Source organism: Orcinus orca, chromosome 19, assembly GCF_937001465.1.
Source record: "Orcinus orca chromosome 19, mOrcOrc1.1, whole genome shotgun sequence".
Classification (NCBI taxonomy): Eukaryota; Metazoa; Chordata; class Mammalia; order Artiodactyla; family Delphinidae; genus Orcinus; species Orcinus orca.
In genome coordinates this window covers 11,807,451-11,828,288 of record NC_064577.1, presented here as the reverse complement: position 1 = coordinate 11,828,288, position 20,838 = coordinate 11,807,451, and the positions used below count along the sequence as shown (strand labels likewise).

At 56.2% G+C, this 20,838-nt stretch overlaps 3 protein-coding genes across 10 annotated transcripts; all 3 read right to left on the bottom strand.

Moving 5' to 3' along the window:
- Window positions 1-1,860: 1,860 nt before the first annotated feature.
- On the bottom strand, window positions 1,861-5,353 carry TMEM95 (transmembrane protein 95). 5 transcript variants are annotated; one of them, XM_004267222.3, is made up of 7 exons: window positions 5,036-5,353; window positions 4,742-4,798; window positions 4,462-4,542; window positions 4,342-4,362; window positions 4,117-4,197; window positions 3,915-4,002; window positions 1,861-3,774 (listed from the first exon to the last, which is right to left on the bottom strand). In XM_004267222.3, exons 1-7 carry the CDS (start codon window positions 5,202-5,204, stop codon window positions 3,741-3,743), a joined length of 531 nt encoding a protein of 176 aa, XP_004267270.2. In that variant the 5' UTR covers window positions 5,205-5,353; the 3' UTR covers window positions 1,861-3,740. The 5 variants fall into 5 exon arrangements, with proteins under 5 accessions (XP_004267270.2, XP_033278916.1, XP_033278917.1 ...); XM_033423025.2 differs by having other exon boundaries at window positions 3,915-4,197; XM_033423026.2 differs by lacking the exon at window positions 3,915-4,002.
- Window positions 5,354-5,495: 142 nt separating this feature from the next.
- ACAP1 (ArfGAP with coiled-coil, ankyrin repeat and PH domains 1) lies at window positions 5,496-20,726 on the bottom strand. 4 transcript variants are annotated; one of them, XM_033423004.2, is made up of 22 exons: window positions 19,892-20,725; window positions 19,262-19,340; window positions 16,442-16,561; window positions 16,215-16,268; window positions 16,072-16,130; window positions 15,648-15,831; window positions 15,456-15,500; window positions 15,255-15,350; window positions 15,068-15,142; window positions 14,867-14,976; window positions 13,584-13,635; window positions 13,387-13,487; window positions 12,933-13,056; window positions 12,622-12,833; window positions 11,890-11,959; window positions 11,674-11,768; window positions 11,385-11,557; window positions 10,628-10,800; window positions 10,105-10,214; window positions 9,911-10,021; window positions 9,503-9,552; window positions 5,496-9,178 (listed from the first exon to the last, which is right to left on the bottom strand). In XM_033423004.2, exons 1-22 carry the CDS (start codon window positions 19,942-19,944, stop codon window positions 9,078-9,080), a joined length of 2,247 nt encoding a protein of 748 aa, XP_033278895.1. In that variant the 5' UTR covers window positions 19,945-20,725; the 3' UTR covers window positions 5,496-9,077. The 4 variants fall into 4 exon arrangements, with proteins under 4 accessions (XP_033278895.1, XP_004266973.1, XP_049558315.1 ...); XM_004266925.4 differs by having other exon boundaries at window positions 19,283-19,340; XM_049702358.1 differs by having other exon boundaries at window positions 19,283-19,390; window positions 19,892-20,724.
- Window positions 6,804-7,469, bottom strand: KCTD11 (potassium channel tetramerization domain containing 11). The gene has a single exon (XM_049701949.1). It carries the CDS (start codon window positions 7,467-7,469, stop codon window positions 6,804-6,806), a length of 666 nt encoding a protein of 221 aa, XP_049557906.1.
- Window positions 20,727-20,838: the final 112 nt, after the last annotated feature.

Sequence of the window (20,838 nt, the reverse complement as noted above, 5' to 3'; positions counted from 1 at the left end):
TCCCCTGCAGTGGAAGCGCAGAGTCTTAACCACTGGACCTCCAGAGAAGTCCCAACCCAGGGCCTTTAGTGCCAGCTCCTAGGCCCTTTTTTTTTCTGCCCCACTGTTCCAGTTATCTATTGTTGAGCAACAATGCCTAGTGGCATTAAAACAACTATTTTATTATGCTCTAGACTTTTAGTGTCTGGACCTCCAACAGGACACTGTGGGAATGGTTTATCTCCGCTCTATTATGTCTGGGGCCTTGGGTGGAAAAACAAAGTCTGGGGATGACTTGACAGCTGTGGTATCACTCACACGTCTGGCAGTAGACGCTGGCTTTTGGCTGAATCCCTCCATGAGGACTCTGTTTTTGGCTGCATCACGCGGCATGCGGGACCTTAGTTTCCGGACCAGGGATTGAACCCGTGCCCCCTGTAGTGGAGGCACGGAGTCTTAACCACTGGACCACCAGGGAAGTCCTCCATGTGGACTCGACGTAGGCTGGGCATCCACATAGCATGAGTGACTGAGTTCCAGAGTGAGTGTCCCAAAAGGCAGAGGGCAGAAGGTGCTAGATTCTTAAGGCCTGGGCTCAGAAAGTGGCACACTGTACCTTCTGCCACATTCAATTGGCCTGCTAGTCATGGAGCCCGGGTTCAAGGGAAGGATACATAGAACCTACCTCTAGGTGGGAGGCATGTCAAAGAATGTGGGGCCATTGTTTACAACTGCCACACCCACAGAAGCCTCCCGTTTGGTGAGGGGCTCAGAAAAACCATCCCTGCCCTGGCAGGCCACACTGCGGTCGGTTGGCCTTATGCGCACAAAAAAAGCACAAACTCCACCAGCCTCCTGTGCTAAGTGCTCATGAAGGGCTTATATGGGGAAGGCATATCACACGGGTTCAGAGAAGGTGCTGGAGTCATCAGGGACACTTCCTGGCGTCTCCCATGTGCCAGGCTCTGAGGAAACAAAGACACAAAACCTTAAGCAGTGGCTTTAGAGAGGAATGCGTGGTGTAGAGGGAAGATGTGTAAAGAAACACCACCACCTGATGTAACAGGTGCCACATGAGAGATGCCTAGAGCAGACTCATGCCACTCTGACTCAGGAGCTCAGAGAAGGCCTCTCAGAAGAGGTGATATCTGAGCCAAAGGAGATAGTCATTCCAGGTAGAGGCACAAGACTGGACAAAGGCGAGCAGACATGAGGAAACAGTGTTGGGGCAACTAGAAGTGACTCAGTATGGCTGTGAGGTGGGCAGAGCTGAGATAAAGCTCCAGGGACACCTGGGGGTCAGATTCCAAGAAGTATGACCAAGGTAGATCACCTACAGGTAAGAAGTGGGCACATGGCATGAGAGGAGGAGGATGCCCATGACACTGCGGGCACTGCCATTAAGCCTGAGAGATCCCAGGAGGGGGTGGGGTCAGGAGGAAGGCATGTCTGAGGGAGGTGGACACTTGTGGAGTCTGAGATGCCTGTGGGGCGTTCAAGGGAGATTCCAGTTCTGTGTCTGGACAGTTCTGGCCTGATGACTATATAAGATGGTGGGAGCTGCTGATGGAGAGCCTTGAATGTCAGGGTCAAGGGCCAACTCTATACTCTGCAGGCAAGGAAGAGCTAGGGAAGGTTTTAAGTAAGAGATTATAATGGCTGATAGTTAATGAGGGCCCATTACACGTTGGGCACAGTCCCAAGGATTTTATATGGACTGATTTGGACCTCGCAGTAATTCTGTAAGGTCAGTACCGCTGGGTTGAATTTAAGATATCATCAATTGTAAAATATACCATTATGCCATGACATGTCTTCAATTTAAGATGGGTTCTTCAGAGATGTTCAAATGTAAACAGAAAAAAAAAAAAAGCCATGGACTCAAGGAAATATATGATCTGCATTTAAAACATGAGGAAACAGGAACAGAGAAATTAAATGACTTTCCCAAGGTCCAGTAAGAACCAGAGCCAGGATTTGAAGTCGGGCAGCCCAACTCCAGAGCCCAAGTTCTTAAGCATCATTTGATACTAGACAGGATGTTTGAGCGATGTGGAGTTTTAAGAAGATCAGTGTGGCCACTGAGGGTGCAGTGGATTTGAGGGGCGTGGGCAGAGTCAGATGCACATCTGGGAGACTGGGGTCCACGACGAGAGGGTTCTAGAGTGGGCTGGGGGCCATAGAGCAGGAGGAGGAGACAGATGGGATAGAGATCCTTCAGGAGTGGACAGAACGGTTGACCCACTGCACATTGGGTGTGAAAACAAGGACAGCTCCAAAATGTTGAGCCTGGAAAGAGGGCACAGCCTAAGAGGGTGTGAGGCAGCTACCGCAAACCAGAGGAGAGCTGTGGTGCCTGGGCAGTCGGGAGCGGGTTTCTCACCCCAGTACGGGCAGCAACGCTGCCTGGCATGTGACCGGCAATCCCTTAGTATTTGTCAAATGAATGAATGTATGAATCATTGTATGATCTCGGGCAAGTTGTACGACCTGGCTGTGTGATCTCAGGGTCTCATTTTTTGGTGTAAAATGAAAGGACTGGACTAGAATGTGTAGAACAAAATAGAAGGTGTTCTCCTGGGAGGGGTAAGTGTTCCCCTCTCCATCCCCAGGACCTTAATGGATCCCCCAAACAGTGGTTCTAACCCTGGCTGTAAGTTAGATTAACTGAAGCCCCATATGAGACCACTACACTCAGAATCTCTGGAGATGAGGCCCAGCAACAGGTAGTTTTTAAAGTTGCCCAGATGACTCCAATGTCCAGCTGGTTGAGAACTGGGAGCCTCTAGGGACCCAGTTTGTAAACCACAGCGCTAGGTGAAGGCCGGCCCAGGTCCTCGGGCTGAGACTATGGTCGGTGATAGGCCTCTCTTTTCATGTCCCATCTCCCATCCCCCAAACCCAAACTCCTGATAGCCAAAGGACCAAATACCAGGGTCTCTCAACCACACACTGCTGACGGTTCGGACACGCACGATAGCTCTTTGTCGTGGAGGACTTTCCCGGGCGTTTTTCGATATTTCGCGGCGTCCCTGGTCTCTGCCTACTAGACGCCAGTAGCACATCCTCAAAACCCCCAATCAAAACAATCAAAAATGTCTCCAGATATATTGCCAAACGTCTCATCGCGTGCAAAATCCACCCACCCCCCCGGCTGAGAACCACTGGGCTACAAGAGGCTCCCGCGCTCCCTCTGCCCTCCCCAGTCGCAGACAGAGGCCAGGCAGAGGTCGAGGCCATTTGACAACAGGTTTAGTTGGGCCTCTGTGGGAGCCTTCACAGTATTAAATGGAAGGGTAGCATGCCAGCAGTCTGAGTGATGTGGTCTCACTCTAGGGGGAGGGACTTTTCCAGAACACTCATTCCCGGATTCCCAATCAGTCACAGGAGGGCCAAGAGGAGCTTCTGGGGCAGACAGCCCCCGCTTTCCGGGAACAGGCAGAAGGGGGTGTGGGAGTGGGAGTGTGTATGGAGGGGATTCTTTCCTTCTGTAGATATTTTCCTGGCATGGTGACTGCCTCTGTCTGATTGGTTGAGGACTGGAGGGGAGGAACTTTCCAGCTGTGGGTGCCTGGGTCCCTGGACGCCATCTGACGCTGGGATTGTGGGGATGTCTGGGTATCAGGGTCTGGAAGACTGAACCGTTGGGGCTGGAACTAAGGGTCTGGTTGCCCCCCTCCCCCCCCACCCCGCCCCACGAGAGAAATGGAAGTTGTGGGCACATGCTCCTTAGAACTGGAGGCTAAGATGTGTCCTCGTCTTCACAAGTCACTTTTTGCTTGGAGGTGGCAGTACCTGAGGGAAGACAGAGGGTGGGAGTCCAGGGAAGGGAAGGGGAGGGGGCTGGGAGGGAAAGAGGAAGGATGGGGGGTGGGGAAGGGTACTGATGGGTCGGAGGTAGTGAGGCTGTTTCTGGCCCTTATCCCCCAACTCACTCCACCGCGAAGCTCAGAATACCCAGGAGGAGGGCGGCTCCAGAGACAAAGAGCAGCAGAATCCTGGCTTCCCAAAGATCGTGACTTCCTGCAGGGACCCCAGCAGGCAGTGAATGATCCCGGGGACCACACCCATCGATGCTGGGGTAGCCTAACAGCTCAGAGATCTGGGCGGGGTGAGGCAGGGGTGGGGAGTAAGGACCTGGGAAGCAGCGCTTTCGGGGCCAGCAGTACACCTCGAAGCCCTGGCAGGTGGAGCAGTTGTACAGGATGGTGCTGCCCCCTGCAGGAGACAGCAGGACCAGCTCTGGGGCGGGAAGCTTCGCTGAACCCTGCGAGAGTCCCACACTTCCTCCCCAAACTGCAGGCTCTCCTCAGGTCCCCCCGAGGCCCCTGGCCCTTGCTACCCCTTCCCTTTCCTACTCACGGCAGGCGGGAGCGCAGAGAGCTGAAATGAAAGACAAGGAGGATGGGGGTGGATGAGCTCAGCCACACCCTCCTTTGCCTGAGGACCTAGGCACCCCTTGATCCCTCCCCGCATCAGTACCTTCCCTGTTGTATTCTGGGAGCTTGGTCTTTTGAAGCCATTTCCAATATGAAAGGAGTGAGGAGAGAGACCCTTCGATCTCTGGGGAGGCAGAGAGCAGCTTTAGTGCCCGGGGTCTCAGCAGCGCCGGTTCACCTCCACACCTTCACCCAGCGCCTCCCCATCACGCCCTCCTGTCTCCACCCACCCACCACCCTTCCCTGCCTCCCCAGCCCCCTCCTCCCAACCCCCTCCTTGGTGCCATCCAAGCCCCTGCGTTGTACCTCCCCCTCGGCCTCACCCATGACCCTCAGGACTCTGTGAGTCTTCTCTGTGACTTTTTTCAAGGATGCATCATCTGTGGAGATGGATAAGGACCGGGCGAGATTCCTTCATTGGCCCAGAAGGAGGTTCTGGGGCCTTTCCTGACTTTCCCAGGGTCTGAAGAAGCTCTCCCAGAGGGAGAGGCCAGTGTGTCCAGAGAGGCCAGTGGACTGAGAAGATGGCTGAGAGGCACAGCTGGGAGGCCACATGCAGCCCCTTTAGGGCACAGGGGTGACTGTTGCTGAGCCCATCCCTGGATGTCTGATCTTACCTAAGGCAAAGGCCGAGAAGTTCCAGGAGACTTCACAGTCCTTCCACTGGGCCTCCATCTGGCTGCAAAGCTGAGCCAGGCGGCCCGACAAGTCACGGTCTGGGAAGCGGCAGAAGACACAGGCCTGGGCGGCTGCCAGGAAGATCCCACCTAGTGCCAACATCCACATGAGGCCCGCTGCGGGTTCTGGAGCGGGGGCTGGCCCCACCTAGGCTGGGAAGGCCTTGGAATGCTCTGTGATCCTGGTTCCAGTCCTTTGCCTGGAGGTTCTAGAGTGTTCCAGAACAGTTGGAGTCTCTAGAACATTCCAGAACAGTGCCACTGCTCCATCCCTGACTGACTGGGGTAAACCTGGGGCCCAAGGAACTGGGGCCAGAAGAAGAAACCTCTAGTGGGACATGGACAGAGAAAGCAGGTCTTCTGCTGTACTCCCAACCTAGCCCTCAGCAGCCTTTACGAGTTTGTGGTTCCAAGAGAAACTTTATTTTTCTTCTTGTAAATCATGACCAGTGATAAATAATAAGTGACTCCCCCAGTGGAGAAGTTGTTTGTGAGTATCCCATCCCTTTCCATATCCTCCCCCACTCTCTCAAACTCTTCTGTTCATCTCCTCTCTGCCCTGGGCAGCCTTGGGCCTTCCCCAGCTATCTCCTAGCAACAGGCTCATTGTTGCCTTAGTAACCGAGAGTTCTATACAGGCCTCCAAGGCCCAGCTAAGCCCAGTGACTTCTCTTACTTCTCACCAGAAGATCCTAGTGACTCAAAGCCCAGCAGGCCCCTCCTGCCTACGTGGTGATGTGAAGCACATGTACACACACACACCTTGGGATTAACCTAATTCTCAGTCTACTCACACCCATACCGCGGACACACCTGGTGCCAAAATAGTTTCTGAGCAACCCCAAACAGGCCTGGACACGCAGAGACCACAGAAAAGCCAGCACACAGACACCACCTCCAGCGACATGGATGGGAGCCAGGATGCCAGGGACCCATGCATCAGTCAGACTCACTGGCTAACAGGCACGTTCACATGAAGGAAGGAAGGCGAGGACGCAAGGAGATGTCCTGCTCCTCCCCATGGCCAGCCCCACCATCAATATGGGATCCTTTAAAACACTTGGATCTCCAGAGGGATGCTCCAGCCCCATAGTTAATGGGGATTCTCCTAGCTCCCTTGTGCCAAGCTAGGATGGGGTGTAGCCCTTCTGTCTCCCTCAGTGGTGGCTTGGAACACAGCAAAGAATCTCCCTTCCCGTGTTTCAGAGTGTTCTGACCTATCATTGGTCAGGCCAGGCCAGGCCACCAGCTCCAGGAGAAGTCACAGTCCAGAAGACCACATTAGAGCAATCTAAAGTCTCTCATTTCCCCCAAACCTCACTGTGCCTCCACGGTTCTGCTAAGCCTAGCCTGGGCAGAGAAGCATCCCCACTTTTCCAGACCCTGGATACTAAGCTCCAAGCAAGGAAACACCGAAGGTCCCCAGGCTCAGGCGAGGACCAGCCACGGAAGCTTCCCCACCCCTCCCAGGATTAGCACCAGTCCAGACCCTCTGGTGTCATGAGCCCTTGGGCTCTCTCCGGTTTGGGGATTCCTGCCCACATCTGGGCTCCAGTCAGGTGCAACGGGGCCCCTGACTCTCACAGCTCCAGGAGCAGAGCTAGGAAGAGGCTCAGGAGAGACTTCACCCTCTTTACTGACCCATTCTTTCTAACCCCCCCCTCGCCCACACAGTCAAACTGAAGGCAGCATTCCTAGTTCTCAGTTCCTAGTGCCGGACAAAGCGCAGAGATCGGGAGTTGAGCAGGTCTTCGGGGTCAGGGAAGACGGAGTCGAGACGGAAGCCATGCTCCAGGGCCACCCGCAGCACCTCCTCCAGGAAGCCCGGAGTGCCCACCACCTCCCGTCGCTCTCCTGGCCCCCCAGTCCACAGCGGCTGCAGCCCCAGTCTCCTGTACTCCACTTCGGGGAGCTCTGCAGGGCAGGGGGCCCATTCCAGATGAAAGTGTGGGCCTCCCTCCGCCCTGTCCTCATTGGCCACACCAAATCGGGCACGCATGGCACCCAGACACTCAGGGTCGGTGCAGAAGAGGTTGGCCCGGAAGGTGTCCACCTGGACAGAGCTCAGCTCATAGTGGTGTGGGCCCCGACGAGCAGAGAAGTGCACCAGGCGGGGGCTGCTATCTACATCTGCGTGGAGCAGGGCGGCTGTGGGTGCCGGGGTCCCCTGAGAGGCCTCCAGTTCCCGCAGGGCATCCAGGAGGGGCCGGATCTGGTAAAAGTCAGCCTCTGCCCTGAGAAGCGCTGTCTCCCCATATCCACAGGGCAGGTCCAGGCGGCCCAGCCGTAGGAAATTGAGGATGTGCCGGAAGGCCTTGCCATCTCGGTCGATAAAGTAGTGGCCGCCTCCCTGGGGATTGAGGTTGGGGGTCATGGGAGTACCAGCCCTAAACATGGCCCCCAGCATGGAGTCTGGGAATCGAGTCAGGGTCTCCAAAGTAGTGGAATATAGCGTGCCCCCGACATTCAGGGTCACGGGGCCCCCAAAGGAGGGGGGCGAGGAGGGCACAGGAGGAGGAGAAATTTTGAGAAGTATCGAAGACACCGAAAGAGAAGAAAAGGCAGAACTTCCTGGATGTGTGCAGAATTGGGTCGTAAGGTTCAGACTGTCTCTGGGTCGGAGGCTCAGGTTGGAGTACAAGGCAGCAAGATTGGGGGCTCACCCCAGCTACCTGGGTGGTGGAGGATGGTTTCCGGGCACAGAAACGCCAGAAAGGTTGAGACAACGGATGAAACGAGCAGAGGGAAGTCAGAGAGGGACGGGAGATTTAGGTCCACACGCATCCAATTCTGGGTGGTCGGCGATTCCTTTCTGTGGTCTTCTGACAGTGGGTTTCCGCAATCCAACCAGCAGGTGACGGTGGCGAGCACAAGGCCGACTCTGAAGGGACCAGCTTCTCGGGCAGACCGCTGTCACCGTGGGCGAGTCCACGCAGGGCTCCGGGGGCCAGTCAGAGGCCTGGCCTGGCCTGGCTCCGGCGCTGGTCCCAGGAGAAGGAGGCGAGGCTGACCGGAGCCGATGGCGGAGGTGCCTCTGTATCGGCTGGGGAGCGAAGATACACGCTCAATCCGAGCTGGGAGGGTCCTAGGACTCCTATGGAAGCAGCCGGGAGTCTCGGGACCGGGCGCCGCCGCCTTCTCCGGGTTTCGCCGCAGCCGCTTAAGTACTCTCCGCCCCAAGGAGGTGGCCTAAGGGCAGCGGCCGGGGGCCCTTTAAGAGGCAGCCCCGCCCCCTGGGCGCCCCGCCCCCGCCCGGAGCGCGCGGCTCCGGTGGTGGTGGAAGCGGAGTGGCGAACTGGAGAGACGGGGCTGACGGGCTGGACTGGCGGACGCTAGCGCGGGTGGGGTCCGGGGGGTGACTCAGGCGCGTCGTTAAGGATGTGGCCGTGACGGCCCCGCCGGCCCCTAGGTGTGCCCGACCTCACGTCTGCAACTCGGCGGGGGCCGGCGTCTCCTATCCGGCAGCTAAAAAAACTGAGGCCCAGCCGTCGGGGGTTTTGGATTAGTTCCTTTTTAGTCGCTCCCGCAGGGAATTCCCGAGGGGGCGGGTGCTGAGTTGCCGCATTCCAGGGATGCTTCCGGGCTGGGGTGGCCCGAGCCAGCCTCTCCATCCCGGTCCTATGCCAGCACCCCCCATCCCCCCCAGAGAAGGCTGGACCCAGCCCACGCAAGCGGCCTCTGCCGGGCCTGACGGGTCTGACCACGTCTCCTGAGCCCGCCAGCCCCGCCTCAGAGCCGCCCGGCACTCGGGCCGAGGCCGAAGCTCCCAGTTCACTCCCCGGGAGTCGCCCCTCGAGTGACTCCAGTTCGCAAACTCCCAATCGCTCCTGCACCCCAGAAGCCTCAGTGTCCTACACCTCACCCGCCCGACGGGGATGCTCAATAAATGAACTTTGAAGAGCAAAGCACAAAGGCTTTAATAGAAAGGGGAGGGCGGTGGGAAGGGCAGGGATGGGAGGTGCGGGCCCTCGAAGGCCTGGGATCAAAGCGTGTGTAGGTCATGGCTACGCCGGCTCAGCTTCTCCGGGTTGTCGGACGCCATGAGGGAGAAGTCGCGGAAGATATCGAGATACGTCTCGTCTCCTGAGGGGAGGGAGGAAGGGCTGGGATGCCGGGTGGCTGGGCCCTAGCACGGAAGAGTACAATAGGGACAGCCCGGCCTGGTAAGAGCACGCGCTTCCAGCGTGGGTGGAAGGGACATCTGCACCGTCAGGGCGGCGCCCTCGCCTATTCTTTGCTCTGTTTCAAGGACCCGGTGCGTAGGATGGGCCCAATACATATTTGTTGAATAAATGATGTAATTAATCAATGAAGCTGGGCACAGGGGGTTGGGGACGGGTCACCAGCGGCCAGAAGCCCAGAGTTACAATGTTGTGTGGGGAAAGAGGGGGGTGGGGGGTACTTTACCAGCCTGGCCCTGGGCCGCATCGACCTCCCTCATCTTTGCCAATCGCAGCCTGAAGGGGAGGGAATTAAGGAATGAATGACATTCTCCTCACTCCCCCCGCCCCAACTCCCATCCTTTGAGCTGGGCTGTTTCATTCACCTGTTTCCCCAGGGTCTAGTGCTTTAAAGACGCCAGACAACAATGTTAATGAATGATGCCTCTCTCAGAATAAACTCACCTTCCTCGGACCCTGCCCTCCCCCCTTCCTACTCCAAGCCTCAGTCAACACTTGGAGCATCCTTTCAACGTCTGGTCCTGGAGCTGGCCCCTCCCCTCCCCAGGCCCCGCCTAGCACGCAGGGGTCTCGGTGTTAGCCCCGCCCAAGTGGATAGTGCAAGCGCTAGCCCCGCCTCTTCAGGCATCCTCACAGAGTGACGATGTCAGCGTTGGCTGTTTCCACGGCGATGGTCAGGGGGTCTCTGCCTTCAGAGTCTCGGGCTCCCAGATCGGCCCCCCGTTTCAGGAATAGGCAGGCCAGCCTGGACAGGACAGCCAAGTTCAGCCGGCCCCTCACCCTGTCTGGAGCCTTCCTCCTCAAGGTCATTATCCCTGCCGCCCCTACCCCGTGTGGCCAAGAATGGTTGCGTGGTGGAGCGGGCCTCGGCCGTGGCTGTCCACTTGGTTCACGTTTGCCCCGTTCTGGAGGAGGAACTCACAGGCCAGAAGAGAATTCTGCGTGGAGAAGTAGAGAATGGGGATAAAGGGTGGCATCTTTTGAGGCAAATTTAAAGATATTTTAGAGTGGGGTCAGTTCCGAGGGTGGGTATGGGATGGCAGGCTCTGCTCCGGCTCTTTACATGTATTCATACATTAAATCCATAGTACAACCTAATGAGGTATGTTATCCCTATTTTACAGATGAGGAAACTGAGGTACACGAAGGTTCATAATTGTAAGTGGTGAGTGTCTGGGTTCAAACCCAAGTTTGTCTGCCTCCAAATCTCACACTCTTAGCAACCAGGCTCTATTGGTTATCACTCCCTATGAGGTGGGAGAGGCTAAGAGCTGGGACCAAAGTCCGGAGTAGGGGAGGAGAGGAGGAGCCTAAGGGTGGGGTGGGGTGGGGAGGTCGGCAAGACTCTCACAGCAGCTGTGGCCTGGATCAGCGGTGTGGCATTCTCCTGACCCCCGTGGACCCAGTTGACATCGGCTCCATGGGCGAGGGCATCAGCCATGGTGGGAAGGGATGGAGGATGCCCAGCAGCTCGAAAGAGCAGGGCCCCAGGGTGCAGGCTGCCCAGGTCCTCAGAGGGTGGCTCTGTTAGGGGGAACCAGCTGTGAATCTGGGAAGAAAACCCTCAGCACAGTCCCCCGATGCTGTAATGGGATAGTTCACTTCTCAACTGTGGGGAGGCCTTCAAGACTGGGGATTGTGGTGGGAGGTGATGGTGGGTGTGAGTGGGTGTGGGTAGGTCCCCTAGGGCATATGGGATAGATGGCAGTGTTCACCTCTTCCTGTCCAACCACCCTGACTGGCTGGGATGTCAGGGGTGAGCTGACATGGTGACGGTCAGCCTCAGCTCTCTTGGCTCCCTCGGTTCCAGCCAAACTCACACCCTCCTCCACAGGCCTCTGGAAACCCTAACTCATTCTCCCGACTTTTCTCATGCTGGTGACACCCTCACATAGCCCTCCTGGCTTCCTCCCAGCCCCACGGTCCTTCCCATCTTTCACCGTAATCCCCGAAACTCTTGCCTCGAAAAACCAGTGCCAGTGGGCTGTGGCCCCCCATAACAGGCTCGAGGGGAAGACGTGGGCCCCAGACTCTGTGCCTCCCCACCGGGCTTGGCACCATGCTGAGCACACGGCAGGCGCTCAACAAATGCCCAGCCAACCCTATACCTGGCTTGGGTCTGAAGCTCCCAGGCTGGGGCCTGATGGTGCCCGGCTTTGGGGGCACAGGAGGCTGCCCCCTCGGGGGCCCCCGGCCACCTCTTCGCCCACGAACCTCGGGAAGCTTGGTCAGGAACTTCTTCTCCACGTATTTGGCGTGAATCCAGGCCTCCTTCTCTTGCCTGGTGGGGGAGGGTTGTGGGAGAAGAAGGCGACAGTCTTCCCTCCTCCCATCCCAGGCTCTCCTCCCTCCCTGCCCATAAGGAGGGCAGCCCCAGTCCCTCCACCCCAGCCTCACCGGGAGCAGCTGGGCCCTGGCTTCTTCACGGCCATGGCCTCCACGCGGGCCTCATAGATCTGATTCATGACGACATTCCCCAGCTCACACATGAGCTTCAGGCGGCCCAGGCAGAGGCAGAGACAGACGGGTAGGGTGCAGGTGAGTGTCTGAGCCCTCAGGGCTCTGCAGCCCTGCCCTCACCGCACCCCACACTCTCACAGCACCCCAAGTCACCTTCACGAGTTCCGGCTCCCATGAGTCAAGGGTCAGGGACCGGACTTTGGAGAAATGAACTCCAAGGCTCCTGGAGGGCAGAGGGGAGGTCAGGCCCTCTGTGGGGGAAGCAGCCGGGGGAGGTGCTGCTGCTCCTGGAAAGACTTGGGGGCAAGGTCCAGCGTGGGGGTCCCGTGCAGAGGCACTGGGCCAGGAGGCAGCAGGGCAGCCAGGGCCGTGCAGCCTTGACCTGTATCTGGCAGGATCCCGCCTGTTCACCATTCCTTCTTCTCTCTTCTTCTCATCCTCTCCAGCCACCTCCCCTCTCTCCACGCACTCTGGCCGGGACAACTCTTTCCACGCCATTTCCCCTCCCCGCTTCCACCAGAATGATGGGACGCATAGACTTGCTAAGGCCTCAGGACATCTGACACCTCTCTCTGCTTTTCGTCAGCTCCCCCGCCCTCAGCAGCCCTGACCCCGCACCTCATCCAGTCAAGCCACTCAACCCCCCTGGGTGTCCCCCTACCCAGGCCAGACCAGGACACTGAGGGGCTGGGCCCACCTGGGTCCACCCTGTGCCCCATAGGATTGGCCCAGGCCTGTGCCCAGCGACAGACAGAATCTGAGAGGAAGCCCAGGCAGGGCGGGAAGGGAGGGAGGAGCCCCTGTGCTGGGCTCCAGCTTGCCTCCATCCCACTCCACTGCTGCCAGAAAGAGCAGGGGCCCGCGCTTGGGACCTTGGGGAGTGACCTGTGAATGCCGGAGCACTGAATGCAGAGGGTGACGCCCAGGTTGATGCTGGCCCACTCAGGGGCCGGCTCCCGGCAGTCACAGCACTGGGCGTTGCCGTCCACGCTCTGCACCTGGGCTGCCACATGCCCGACTCCACCAGAATCCCTTCCCCTGCTCATCCCGCCAGAGCCCAGGGTGGCGGCGGAGCCCATGGCCAGGTGTCCTGAGCCCTGGGGGAGACAGGGGAAGAAAGAGTGGCTCTGAGGTCTAGGGGAAGCGATGTCCCATCTCCCTGGGCAGTCTGGCCCTGCACCCCCATGTTAAGGTACCTGGCCTGGACCCCGGGGGCTGTCATCAAGGCGAGCCTGGCTGAAGGCCGTAGCGATGCTGCTCTGCACAGCACTGACCCACAGCTGCAGAAGGCGCTCTGAGTCAGCCTGCAGGAGGCAGGACCTGGGCAGGGGGGCAGCCGGAGGGCAGGGAGGGGTCTGAGGCCTGGGGAGCCAAGTGGCAGGACAGGCAGGCTGACATTCAGCTAGTATTCAGCTGGTACCACTCATATTGAAATACCTATGCACTAGTTGGTAATATCCTTCCAGATATCCCCCTTCACCCTAGACCCTCCCCTAGCCTGCCCCTCAATTGAGCCACCAAAGGGCTAATGCCTGGGGCTGCATCAGGGGACTCCAAGATCCTGCTCCAGGGATGCCTTTGTGATTGGCCCTGCCTTTCCAGTTGGTAAAACTGAGATATACGGGTGTCACCCCTGGGCACTGCACTCACTTGCTGGGGGACACCACCTCAAAGCAGAACCGCCTTTCTGAGTCAGGACAGAGCTTCACTGTGCAGAGACGAAGGTCATCCACCACCACAGTCACAGGGTCCTGACAGGGAAAGGAGATCGGGGGGCAGGCGTCCAGGCAGCCACAGCAGGGCTGAGTCCTCCTGGGCCCAGGCACCCAGGACCTGGGCCTACTCACCTTGTGCTTCTTCTGATAAACCAGTTGGTTGCTCTGAATAGTAAACCAGCGTCTGGAAGAGGCAGAAGTAGGGTTAATGACATGGGCGGCATTGGAATGCGGCTCGGGACACAGACAGGAGAGAGGCTGTGCTCTTAGTCCCATAAGGATCTTGCTGAGAGGAGAGAGACCGGGCTGCCCATCCCATGAGATGTTCCAGAGGAGGGTGACAGAGGTGCAGCCAGGGACATCTAAGGGGTGCTATTCACATCCCGAGTACCCCAGATTTGATAACATTTATGAAGACAACTTTCCAGCAGATGGCAGTAAAATGCATTGTCTAATAAATCTATTGCTACAATGTTTTGGCAAGTAGAAGTATCTTGGAGAGAATTCCCTGGCAGTCCAGTGGTTAAGACTCTGCACTTTCACTGCCGAGGACCCGGGTTCGATCCCCAGTCAGGGAACCAAGATCCTGCAAGCCATGAAGTGTGGCCCCCCCAAATTTTTAATTTAAAATTAAAATTAAAAAAAAAAAAGTAGCTTGGAGAAGGGGCTCTCTCTTCTAATTTGCGCAAAGATCCCATATGGGCTGGCAGTGGCCCTGGAAGGGGAAGGGGTCGAGTCAGAGCAGATCACCACCCTGCTCCGCACCCTGCGATGGCTCCCCACTTCCCTCAGAGTAGAGCCAACAAGGCCCTGTCGTGATTCACGTCCTCATTAGCTCCACCTGCATCTCCTACCACTTCCTCTTCCCTCCCTCTGTCCACACCCTGGGCCTCCTCTCTGTTCCTCAAACCTTCCAGGTTCCTCAGGGCCTTGGTGCTTGCTCCTCCTTCTGCCTAGAACATTTTCTCCCAGATATCCTTCCCGTCTTCACTCAGAAGTCATCTTTTCATGAGGCCTTTGCTGACCACCCTATTTATTTATTTTTATCATTATTATTATTTTTTGGCCACAGAGCTTGCGGGATTCTCAGTTCCCTGCCCAGCGACTGAACCTGGGCCACGGCAGCAAACGCCCGGAATCCTAACCACTAGGCCACCAGGGAACTCCCTGCCCACCCTATTTAAAATTGCAACTCCTCCCCAGCTCTCCACATTGCTTGCTTTATTATTTTTCACCTATGGTACTCTTACCTTCTAAGAGATAATTTACTTAATTATTACGTTCTTGTCTGTCTTTGCTGACGGAATGTAAACTCTCTGAAGGCAGGGGGTTTGTCTGTTTTTCCTGGCTGTAGTTAGCACACTCAAAAAAATTTAACCTGATGGGTTTGGCCGATTGGGGTGTCTGCTCCTCACCTGCTCCAGGTTTTAAATGCATTGCTGGCCCGTTTGAAGAGGTGCCCTTCCATGACCAGGCCACCAGGCCCCTCCTTTAGGCTTGGCTCTGGCTCTTCCCTACCCAGCTCCTGGGGGCACAAAAGGGTCAAAGGGCAACTGAAGTGTGCAGAGACCAAGGCCCCAGGCCCATCTGCTTCCTGCCCGCAGCCCAGCCCTCACCTTCTGTTTCAGCAGCACGTGTCTTTGCTCCATGTCCCTCTTCTCTCGAGCCGAATTCAAGACCAGCCGGTGTAACTGAGCACAGGAGGGGCATCTCAGATGGCCCAGCCTCCCAAAACAAGGCCAGGAGAGTCATCTCAGAGCCCCTACCCTCCCTCTTCCACCTGCCTGCGCCCTGGGTCTCTACCTGGCCACCCAGCTCCTTGCGATACTGGGCCAGCTGGCTCAGCTCCTCGTGGCCCTGCTGGAAATGGGTGGCCTGGGCCTCCACCAGACGCAGCACCTGGGGGACAAGGTGGCTAGGGGGCAGACCCCTCTCTTTTCCTCTCCCTCCTGCTCCCATCAGCAGGCTCCTCCCCTCCCTGCCCTCGCGCCCACGGCAACTCACAAACTCCATGATGTCAAACTTCCTCTTGTCCTCAATCACATTGATCTGAGAACCCAAAAGACCTCAGATCAGCCTTGAAAACACAGACGCATGACCCACCCACCCCCCAACCCCCCACTGCACACCAGTGACTCTCCAGCCTCGAGGTGACTGGGGTCCTGGCACCCCAAGAAGGCAGGTTGGGGCAGGCACCTGCAGGGCATAATCCAGGGCCCGTCCCCGGTACCCGGCTCGAGCAACCTTCAGAGCAGCTCCGGCCTCTTCTGCCTCCTGGGCCCGGCGCCTGGGGACCTCTGCGTTGTGGGTCAGAGCAGCCTCCAGGCTCTCAGCCCCCCGCCAGAAATCCCGGCGAGCCTCTCGGAAGCCCCGGAGACCTCTGGGGGTGTGGGGATAACAGAAAATCACCGATACACCCTCCTGCCCCCAGCAGAGAAGTCCTTGAGATTCGCTCATAGCCTTGCAGCTAGCCTATGGACGGTCAGAACTCCAAGGGGATCCTTGGGATGGGGGCTAACAATAAGGCACCAGAAGCCCCCAATCTCACAACTCCTTCATTCAGGGAGGCCCCTGCGGCAATGGGAAGAGGGCTGGAGGACTGGTTTCCCTCCTAACTCACTCCTTGACCAGAGTTTGGATTTGCTGCTGCAGTGTGTGCTGGGTGGCATCTAGAAGCTCCTGAGGGAAGCAGAAATTGGCAGGTGACGGTCAGGACCACAGACGCCCTTGCTCCCCTCACCAGCCCTACCTACCCCCACTTACTGCATGGCTGTCCAGCTTGTGGCTCAGGCTCTGAGTGAATTTGTCCAGACACTCCTAGGCAAGAAGAGGCACAGAGAGAGTATCAGGCATGGGCGGTAGGGCCCTCCCATCCCTAGACCCAGCCTGCTCTGGCCTGGCACCCGCAGACCCCAGACCAACCCTCCCCTTCCACAGGATCTCTCCACATCCCAGACCCCACCCCAGCCTGGCTTGGACCCTCCACATACCGCCATCATGGGCTCTGGTGGACCCAGGTGGGCCAGGTCACAAATGCCAACAATGAAGGCCCGGCTGGCGGCAAGGTAGTGGCGCCCACTTTCCAGGAGGCCATTACCCAGCTTGAGGAGCTAGGAAGCAACAGAGCAACGGGGAGTCGTGCCACGCGCCACCAATACCCAGTGCCACCCCCGCTCCTGTCCTACTTCCTCTCCCCTTTCCCAGGGCTGTGCCCCTCCCTGCCCCTCCTCATCTACACTCCTCTGTGGCCCAGACCAGTTTCTAACACACACGTGGTGCTTTCTCATCTCTGTTTCTTTGCTCCCACTACTCCATGCCTGGAACAAAATTCCTCCCAGCCTGTCACCGAAGCCAGTGTCAGCTTCACCTCCAAAACGTCTCTCCTGCCCTGCTCCGTCTGCTTGGATCCAGAGTTCCCCAGAAATGCCATCCTCACACTCTATCTGACACCCAGGATGAATGTTCTATCTGGTTGGTATTAAATTCTACAGTATTTACTGTCTACAGTTGTCCATTCTGTGCTTAGTAAACATTCCCTCATAAATATTAATCCATCAGCTAGGCCCAAGGGTCAGAGCAAAGATGGTGCTCCTAGGGCCCATTCTGTCTGGCCCTAATTACAAACAAGGAGGCTTGATAAACAAAGGGACAAGTGACTGGCCAGAGGAGGATCTTTGGGAGAGCAAGGTGTCCAGCCTTTTCCTTAACCACCTCACCTTCCTTCCCAAATACCTGAATAAGGAACTTTCATAAGATTGAACTAGTGACACACTGGTACATCCATACAATAGCATGGGGCAGCAAGGCAAAAGGAATGAGCTATTCATCTGTGAACTATTAATGAACTGCTGATCACTACTGATATGCCACAACTTGAATAAACTTCAGAGACATTATTCTGAGAGGAACAAAAAGGCCAGGCCAATCTTGAACGGTCACATACTATATGATTCTACCTAGATAACAATCTAGAAAGGACAGAAGCCTAGAGATAGAAAACAGATGAGTGGTTGTCATGGATGAGGAAGGGGCTGGGGAGGGGGGTTATCATTACAAAGAATGGCACAAAAGAGTTCCTTTGTGGCGATAAGAGTTTTTTTTGTTTTTTTTTTTTTTGCGGTACACGGGCCTCTCACTGCCATGGCCTCTCCCATTGCAGAGCACAGGCTCCGGATGCGCAGGCTCAGCAGCCATGGCTCACGGGCCCAGCCTCTCCGCGGCATGTGGGATCTTGCCGGACCGGGGCACGAACCCGTGTCCCCTGCATCGGCAGATCTATACGTGTGATAAAGTGCCATTGAATTATACACAAAGATTTTTTTTTTAAGAGTATATGCAAAACAGGTAAAACCCAAGTAAAGTCTTTAGACAGTTCATTGTATCATGCCAACAGCAATTTCCTGGTATGGGAGTATACTACTACAGTTATGGAAGATGCTGTCATTGGGGGAAGTTGGGAGATAGGTATGTGGGATCTCTCTGTACTATTTTTGCAACTTCTTGTGACTCTGCAATTAACTAAAAATACAAAGTTTAACTTAAAAATATGTGTATATATTCATAGGTAAACTGAATCACTTTGCTGTACAGCAGAAACTAACACAACACTGTAAATCAACTACACGTCAATTAAAAAATGCATATATTATTTGGTCACCTACTAACTTTCAGGACATGGTATAGGCACTGGGGATTGAGCAAAAACAAAATGTACAAGTTCCTCATGACACTTACATTCCAGTGGGGAAGAGTAGACAAGAAAAAAAATTGGCAAGCCTGACAGACACAGGCTAAGGTGACCCCTGATGATCCCACCCTTGCATAATCCTCACCCCTGAGTGTGGGTGAGTGAGACCTGTGATTTGCTTCTAATCAGTAGAATACGATATGGCAAGGGCGATGGGATGACACCCCCAAATGACAAAGGTGACAGATTCACTGCTGTGGTCACATTCTGACATAAACTGATGCCATCTTGCCAGCACATGCAAGAGAGACTGCTGCTGGCACCGAAGAAGCAGGCTGCTATGAAGTAAACCGCCTACGGACAGGGCCCGGTGGCAGGGAACTGTGGGTGGCCTCTAGGAGATGAGCACCTCCATCCGGCAACAGCAAGGACCTGAATTCTGCCAACAATCACATGAGCTCAGAAGAAAACCCTCAGCTACGGATGAGGCTACAGCCTCTGTCAACACCTCGGCTGCAGCCTGTGAGACCCTGAGCGGAGCAGTCAAGCTGTGCTCGACTCCTGACCCACAAAACCTATGATAAAAAAAAAAAAAAAAAAAAAAAAAAAAAAACCTATGATAACACCTGTGCGTTGTTTTAAGTCACCGAGTTTGTAATAATTTGTTACACAATAATAGAAAACTAATACTGCGAGTAAACATAAAACGTGTCAGATTGAGATAAAGGCTGTAAAGAAAAAAAAAGCCAAATAAGGGAGGTGGGAGTGTGCCGTTTTTATAAAGAATATCTAGGAAGGCCTTACTGTGTGTGTTCAAGTGTTTTACTGGTTTGTTTTCCGTGGCTAGTCTGTGAGCCCCCTGAGGGCAGAAACAGCCTGCTTCTCCCTGAGGCCCCCACGGCTCGCATAATGCAGGTCTCAAGAACCGACCAAGTAAGCCCACAGGTGCTCTTGTTTTCCAAGACTCTGAGCCCCTTCAGGGCACAGAACCACTTTTTGGCTCCTCTGTAGCCCCAAACATCTACCCCACCTGGTTAGCATTCAGTAATCCCCGGAACTCATTCTTGGTCTCTAGTTTTCTCCCTGGCCTCACCCCTCTCATCTTAATCCCACCCCGGGTCACCTCTCTCCACGTCAGGATCACCTTTTCCAGCCGGGTCTCCAATTCCGACACTTCGGCTTCCACCAGCTCGATAGAGGCTCTGGGAAAGGAGGGATGGGGTCACAGGAACAGAGCTTGGGTCCATCTGGTCTGTCCACCTCGGCAGGGCCGGGGGTCGGGGTTAGGGGGTGAAGGGTACAGACGGAAAAGGCTGATGGGTTAAGAACTGCCCACCCACCCTCTCTGGCTCGCTCACTCTGCACACTGTGGGAGCTACTACAGCCCAGGCCAGAGCAGGAAGGGTAGAAAGAGGGTGGATGTGGCGAGGGCAGGAAGTTGCTAACCGCCCAGTGCAGGTGCTGGGGGAGGGGCAGGGGTCCAGAGAGAGGGAGGAGGGAATGCCAGCTCTGGGAGTGAGAGAGGCTGGAGGGGCCCCCTTCACACATGCAGTGGGTGGCGAGCATCAGAGCACGAGATTTGATAGCAGAGGTACTGCTTTGGCCCATAAGCTGGATCTTGTCCCTTTGAGACTTACTCCCTGGAAAGACATCCTCCGACTTGGGGAAGGTGTGCGTGTGTATTAGGGGGTATTGGACCTCCCTGCCTCTGCCTGCCCCCCTCCCCCGCCCCTGGAGACCTGTGCACACTTACCGGAAGCGGGGTGAGTCCTTAAGGCACTCCTCAAAATCTAGCTTGACCGTCATCTCAGCTTGACTGCTCCGGGGCCAGTGGGCCCTGGGGCCTGGAGGGTGGGGATGCAGGTGTCGGTACTCCCTGCCCCGGGGGTAGGTGGAGTGCTGATGAGGAAGAAGGAGAGGATCCTCTCCTGGGTAGAGCCTGGGGGGCGCGATTCTTTCCCTAAGTGGAAGGGGTGTCCTAAGAGGAGCTCTCACCCCACACTTCCAGGCAACGCTGGGAGGGGTAGAGGCGGGGCCTGGGCGGTGGAGAAAGGCCCTGAGATCAGAGAAGCCACAGCCCCGCCCTCAGAGCCTATCTGCAGTCACCTTCCTACCGGGACCCTGGTCTCTGCTTCAGTCTCCTTCAGTGGTTGAGTTGTGGGGGCCTGAGACATACAGGTTCAAATCCTGATTGCGTGACCCTGGGCAAAGCTCTCTGATTCCTCAGTTTCCTCATATGAAAGATGGGCATGATAATTCCTACGTCCAGGGTGTGTAAGAATTAAAGGTGATACTGGTGTGTGGCTGACTGAATCACACCAATCATTGTCAGACGGCTGCAGTGGGGTCTTCTTGGACTCCTGGGGGCCTGTTGAGTCCAGTCCCCCAGACCACTCCAAGCTTTCTTCTCTGCTCTGCTTGCCTGTGGTTTCCTGTGTGTGAACTTCCCTTTCTGCCCCCCACTCCTCAATGACAGCTCAGGCCCAGCCTGGACCCCCAATACCCAGACTCCTGCTTTTCTTCTCTTTATTGTCTACCCCTACCAAGGGTGTGAAGGCGGGGACAGGTTGGCCCCCACCCCATCCCCAGCTGGCTACAGTTTCCATCATCTGGTTTCCTCCTCCTGAGTCCACTGGAGCTGCAGGGTTTCATCTGGAGAGAGGAGGGACTGGGTTAGTGGCTTTCTTGCAGCAGGCAAAA

Coding starts and splice junctions, on each gene's coding strand:
- TMEM95 (XM_033423025.2), bottom strand. CDS start 5,204: ATGTGGATGTTGGCACTAGGTGGGATCTTCCTGGCAGCCGCCCAGGCC. Junction 4,363..4,461: donor CCCAGAATACAACAGGGAAG/GTACTGATGCGG, acceptor CTTTCATTTCAG/CTCTCTGCGCTCCCGCCTGC. Junction 3,775..3,914: donor ATTCTGAGCTTCGCGGTGGA/GTGAGTTGGGGG, acceptor GTCTTCCCTCAG/GTACTGCCACCTCCAAGCAA.
- KCTD11 (XM_049701949.1), bottom strand. CDS start 7,469: ATGACCCCCAACCTCAATCCCCAGGGAGGCGGCCACTACTTTATCGAC.
- ACAP1 (XM_033423004.2), bottom strand. CDS start 19,944: ATGACGGTCAAGCTAGATTTTGAGGAGTGCCTTAAGGACTCACCCCGC. Junction 16,269..16,441: donor CACCAGAGCCCATGATGGCG/GTATGTGGAGGG, acceptor CTTCTTGCCTAG/GAGTGTCTGGACAAATTCAC. Junction 15,501..15,647: donor CCCTGGATTATGCCCTGCAG/GTGCCTGCCCCA, acceptor TTGGGTTCTCAG/ATCAATGTGATTGAGGACAA.